This window comes from Harmonia axyridis, chromosome 1 (genome assembly GCF_914767665.1).
Source record: "Harmonia axyridis chromosome 1, icHarAxyr1.1, whole genome shotgun sequence".
In the NCBI taxonomy this organism is placed as follows: Eukaryota; Metazoa; Arthropoda; class Insecta; order Coleoptera; family Coccinellidae; genus Harmonia; species Harmonia axyridis.
Window position 1 is genome coordinate 11017714 of NC_059501.1, and position 5873 is coordinate 11023586.

A 5873-nucleotide genomic window follows, 5' to 3' on the forward strand; every position below is an offset into this window, starting at 1 on the left:
GTTCACTGTTAGCCTGGAAATAAGAAGAATTATATTTTGGGCCTCTTTAACCATACGGAGTAATACATATAACCATCAAAATGAGTTGATTTATTTTTTGTCTTTGTACCTAAAGTTAAATCATTCAATAAGTCTAATGAGTTTTATAACAGTCAATACGTAATGAGTAATAGTAACTTCGAAACTTCTGAACTTCTGAAGGTGAAAAAAATAAAAATTTTCTGGATTGAATTGATTGAATAAATTCACTTTATAGTGAAATTAGAACATATATTTCTGCCTAGATTAAAAAAAAATCGAAAATCTCATGGCTCTGCTCATTGCCTTGGACCCGGCTGTGGTCTGGGTTCTGGTCTGGGTTCAGGTCTAGGATCGGGTCTTGGTCTGGGTCCAGGTCTTGGTCCTGGCCTTGGTTCTGGTCTGGGTTCGGGTCTTGGTCTGGGTCCAGGCCTTGGTCCAGGTCTTGGTCCTGGCCTTGGTCCAGGTCTTGGTCCTGGCCTTGGTTCTGGTCTGGGTTCGGGTCTTGGTCTGGGTCCTGGTCTGGGTCCAGGTCTTGGTCCTGGTCTGGGTTCAGGTCTGGGATCGGGTCTTGGTCTGGGTCCAGGTCTTGGTCCTGGCCTTGGTCCTGGTCTGGGTTCTGGCCTTGGTCTGGGTCCAGGTCTTGGTCCTGGCCTCGGTTCCGGTCTGGGTTCAGGTCTGGGATCTGGCCTTGGTCTCGGTCCAGGCCTTGGTCCAGGTCTTGGTCCTGGTCTTGGTTCTGGTCTGGGTTCGGGTCTTGGTCTGGGTCCAGGCCTTGGTCCAGGTCTTGGTCCTGGCCTTGGTTCTGGTCTGGGTTCGGGTCTTGGTCTGGGTCCTGGTCTTGGTCCTGGCCTTGGTTCCGGCCTGGGTTCTGGCCTTGGTCTGGGTCTTGGTCTGGGTCCAGGTCTTGGTCCTGGCCTTGGTCCTGGTCTGGGTTTAGGTCTGGGATCGGGTCTTGGTCTGGGTCCAGGTCTTGGTCCTGGCCTTGGTCCTGGTCTGGGTTCAGGTCTGGGATCTGGCCTTGGTCTCGGTCCAGGTCGTGGTCCTGGTCTTGGTTCCGGTCTGGGATCTGGTCTTGGTCTGGGCCCAGGTCTGGGTCCTGGCCTTGGTTCTGGTCTGGGTTCAGGTTTAGGATCTGGCCTGGGTCTGGGCTCAGGTCTTTGAGTAGGCTTAGGTTGTGGCCTTGGTTCTTTCGTTGGTCTTGGTTTTCTGGTAGGCCTTGGTTTCCTTGTAGGTCTTGGGTTGCGCGTAGGTCTTGGTTTTCTCGTAGGTTTCGGTTTCCTTGTAGGTCTTGGTTTCCTTGTAGGTCTTGGTTCTCTGGTAGGACCTGGTCTAGTACTTGGTTTTGGACTTGAACTGGTTTCAGTTGGTCCAACTGGTATATTGTTCAAATAATTATCTTCTTCATCATCTTCATTATACTGAATACTTTCATCTTCGTCTAATGCAAAGGGTATATCGTCTAAATAATTATCTTCTTCATCTTCGTCATTGAACTGTACACTTCTGGATTCGTATGAATCTTCTTCTGCAGCTGAAGCAGCTTGAGGAAAAAATATTATATTAGTTGATATAATCATATAAGTTCATCAAATCTCCATAATGAATTGAGTTTTAAATATTGAAAATGTATTAAATATATCTATCTAATTTATAAACTTACCTGCATAAAGAAAAAGGCATATAAAAATTAAAAGTTTCAACCACCTCATCGTTATTTGAAATGCAGAATATGGGTAGACCTTTTTATATGAGAAAATTTAGTACTCGAAGGATATCTCGAGATAAGTTATCTTCCGATCTTTTAGGAAACGTTCAAAATGGAATTGTTTTCACAATATATTTTCGAGTGACGATAGCTAGCTATCCTTTCAAATCGTTCAACTATTGGGATTTTTATAGAAAAATGTTTTTGGTATTTCAGAAATGCATAACCCCAGAGGAGAATGAATTGTTTCAAATATGGTAGATTTGTAGGATTTTTGAGATACCAAGTGGGCTTATGACAATCAGTTTTATTCAAGTTCAGTTCTATTCAAAATAGTGTATATCTGATTTCTTGGTTCTGCACATTATTCTAGAGTCTGAAAATTTCAGGGACGGGAGGAAAAATTTTCTTCTTGTACGGTTCTTGGAATTAAATAGATAAAATAATGAACCAATTGCTTCAGTTTACCCTTCTGTAGCCCAAGCTGAGTTGAATAAAATCGAAAATTGGAATGTTTTTCTCAGAGATAATCAAAAACCATGTTTTTCTGAAGAGCTCTTTATCTATAACGTTCCGAATTTCCATTTTTTTTTAACAATAAACCTAGCTATTCTATTGGAGACTAAATAACTGGCCAGGGTGATGAATACGGATAATCAGTGAAAATTCATATTTCAACGATTTTTTCAATCTGCGGACCGATATTACTGAAAGGTGGTTTAATGGTTTCTAATTTCAATCTCAATTTCTAATCAAATTTGGTGTTATTCTGATTTTTCTTACTGCCTACAATTGATCTGTACTGCATATAGGTACTACTCGTTTCATTGTTTCCATAGAAATTCATCCATAGGTGTTAGATCCCTGGATCGAGGTGACTAAGTCACTTGTTCACCTCCGGTCAGGAGATCTGACATTTTGTAAACACGATGCGAAACGAACGATTATTGTAGATGTATACCTAAACATTCATTTCGATTGTTTTTAGTTATTGACAACCTATTTTTCTCAGAGGGAATTGTTCATTCCATCCCTAGTATTCATTTATAAACAAAACTTGAAAAATCTAGTTCGAATGTGTTAATGAATGGATGAATAACATTGCATTCAAGATTATAGGAAGTTGAAATATGTGATATTTTGAACACAGTGGAATATCAAAACAGTCTATTGAAAAAATGAAATATAATCAGTTATTCGAAAAAAAATATTCACTCATCAACCTGTATGATGGAGCCGAGCAAATGTTCAACTTTTCCTTTCAAACTGCTTTTCCATAGTAATGAAAATCTGGAAATTTGATACTGTTTATGTATATGGTGATCTGATATGAACGTAGATAGAAAAAGCCGAAAATTTTCTTTTTTCGATATTTACTTTTTTAATGTCCGAAATGTTGAAGGGAAGCGTTCGAAAATAGTGACAACTTCAAAATTTGAAATAAATCTGAAGATTATTTCAAGATTTGTTCGATTTACAGTTTGCGTATATCGAGACATCCTGTACCAATTTCAACTCGATTCTGTTGTCAGTGAAATATAAGGGTTTTCAATAATGAATTCTACATCGAGCTGTTTTTCTTCATCTCCTCTCTTAATCTGTTATCACTGAAATATTGATTCCGCTATTCTTCTTGCATTTTTTCTGCTTCTGTTCTCGTGATCAACATGAAAATTTGCATGGGGTTGAAAACTTAATGCATCAAAATGCAACTAAAGTATTCGAGATCTGAATCTATTTTCAAGTTTTCAGGATATCCGATACGGAAATACTTTTTTGCTCGCTTTTTTGTTTACAGAAGGTTGGATATGATTGAATTTGAGGAAAGATATAGATATGTTCAACTTTTTCACTTGAAACTTTTTTCATCAGTAAGACAAGCAGCATTTTATGGGATTTGTGACTGGAGAGATACATAAATGCAGATTTTTGAGGAAAAGTTCGAAGATTTCAAATTTTCGTGGTTGATTTCAAGTGTGAATGGACAAAATTATTCTAATTTAGAATTACACATGAAATATAATAGCAAAGCTTAGACAATCTCGAATACCAATCAAATTAAAAAAAAATTTTTCCGAAAATTTACTACAATTTCATTCGAATGCAGATAAAGATAAAAATATTCTTGATCTGTCTCAAGTATGTAATCTTATGTTGTTGTTTCATCACTCTGGATTAATGCAGTCTAGGCAGGTACACTGATATTGTTTACTATCAATATTGATATTATCGTTTGAAACATCACTTGTTATATCAGAGTGGGCAATCATTGATTTCAATCAAGTGATACACAAACACTTCATTAAATTATTAATTGGTAGTTGTCGAAATGCAATATTGCGAAGAATTGCATGAGGTTTTGATTGTGAATGAATACCTCAATAGAAAATGCATTTCCTATTTTCTGGCAGGATAGGTAAATATTGAGTGATTTCGTCACCATCTCAATTCTAATAAGAAGCGACTAAAGAACGCCAACAAAAATGAGGATAAGTTCCATGTAAAAACTTCTAGGCCAAAGCCACAATCTGGTCAGGTAACAGCTCCTGTTTAATTTGCTTTTTGCTGTCAAAAAACACCCGAAATTTCAAACGAAATATACATATATCTACATAATATCTTTTATGTCATTCTGCGTGCTGAATGAAAAATAAATGACTCTTATTTTAGAATTCTGATCCGAGAGTGGTCTCAAACGATTCGACTCTTTATCGAAGAATTCGAGGTTAAAGATGATGTCCGTTCGTGGGTGTATCGTATCCATAATTGTCGAAAGAAATCGTTAAAAGGATCTAATCCAATTGAGATTGATAAATTCCCAATTCTTTTTTGAATTTTAAGAGATATTTTGAGGCAATTGGCATTGATTTATTGTTAACTGTTTTTTTTTCCAATTTTGTTGGATTTCGATAAACAAAGTATGTATTACCATTTTTGGTGTTATTGAAATAGTCAGATAATTCTAAATAAGTTCGGCGGTTTATATCGAATAAGGAAATTGAGTTATTGGAATCCTTGGTCTCAAGTATTTTCACCTAATTGTTGTTTTCTGAACCTTTCAAATTCATATAATTTTTATTTATATTGTTTTCATTATAGTTTTTCGTAATTTTGGATCAATTTGTTCTTTATTCTCCAGTCCAAATTTTGTTCAATTCATCACTGACTGATATAGGTCTTCTTGATCTATCTTAGAAAATTCTTCCCACGTGCTCTTTCTTGGCTTTTCTTCGCATCTCACTTAGTCGTGTAGTCCATGTTCCTCATGTTTTTTTCGAGTTACGGATACGATCTCTCAGTGTGTATCCTGATGTTCTTCTCCTGATGTTCTCATTTCGGCAGTTCTTAGAATGGACTTTTTTTTTTACTGTTATCTGCAAAGTGTAATCTCAAGTTCTTGTGGGGACAACCTCTATGGGGTTATAGCATACGACCATAGATGGCTTTCAGAGTACAGTTCGATATATATGTACGGAAGCGAAACGAATTTTCCATATTTAGACCCCTGGTCTCAAAGACACTTAAAGACCTTAACCTGCACCATGGGTTTGTCGTCCAACACTAGCTTGCTTAAGAGCTCCTTGCTGATTGATTTGGCCTTTGCTATACATATATATTCTCAGGTTCAATTACGAAACTCATATAGCTTCTACAGTGCTCATGCAAAAATTAGAATCTTTCAGGAAAAAATAGTGTTCCAATACTGAAAATGACGTAAGAGTGCTTGAACAAATGACAGAGTTTTTTTTTATTTAGTAGGAGTTAACCTTCAAATCGAGTAAAAAATAAACCTATAAGTGAAATCGAAGTGTTTTCAATTGATCAAGCATCGTTTGCCCTTTCACAATCGTTCAGAACCATACAGGTCCATCTTGTCACCAATACAGAAACCCTAAATTGAAACCGCGGAATTGCTTTTGCCCAACTGCCGCCCCACCGGCATCTGGGGTCAGCTTCGAACCCGCTAGCGCAGATCGCCGCTATTGTGTTTGTTCAATCGAGTAGCTGCCGAAAAAGGAAGAGAGCGACAATGCGACTTCCCGAAAATAAAGAAGATCGAATTGCTTTTTATATTTCGCGCCGGGGAAAAGATGAGGGAAACCCAAAAGGCGCCCATATCGGCCCATTCATCTTCGTCTCTCGGACA

At 37.7% G+C, this 5873-nt stretch overlaps 1 protein-coding gene across 1 annotated transcript; it reads right to left on the bottom strand.

The window, feature by feature from the left end:
- Positions 1 to 226: 226 nt before the first annotated feature.
- On the bottom strand, positions 227 to 1837 carry LOC123689027 (proline-rich protein 2-like). Its single transcript, XM_045627820.1, has 2 exons — positions 1682 to 1837; positions 227 to 1561 (listed from the first exon to the last, which is right to left on the bottom strand). Exons 1-2 carry the CDS (start codon positions 1728 to 1730, stop codon positions 318 to 320), a joined length of 1293 nt encoding a protein of 430 aa, XP_045483776.1. The 5' UTR covers positions 1731 to 1837; the 3' UTR covers positions 227 to 317.
- Positions 1838 to 5873: the final 4036 nt, after the last annotated feature.

What these genes read in the sequence shown, in the direction of transcription:
- LOC123689027 (XM_045627820.1), bottom strand. Translation starts at nt 1,730, where the DNA reads ATGAGGTGGTTGAAACTTTTAATTTTTATATGCCTTTTTCTTTATGCA. An exon ending in ATGCCTTTTTCTTTATGCAG is followed by an intron (nt 1,562 to 1,681) that starts GTAAGTTTATAA and finishes TTTTTCCTCAAG; the next exon opens with CTGCTTCAGCTGCAGAAGAA.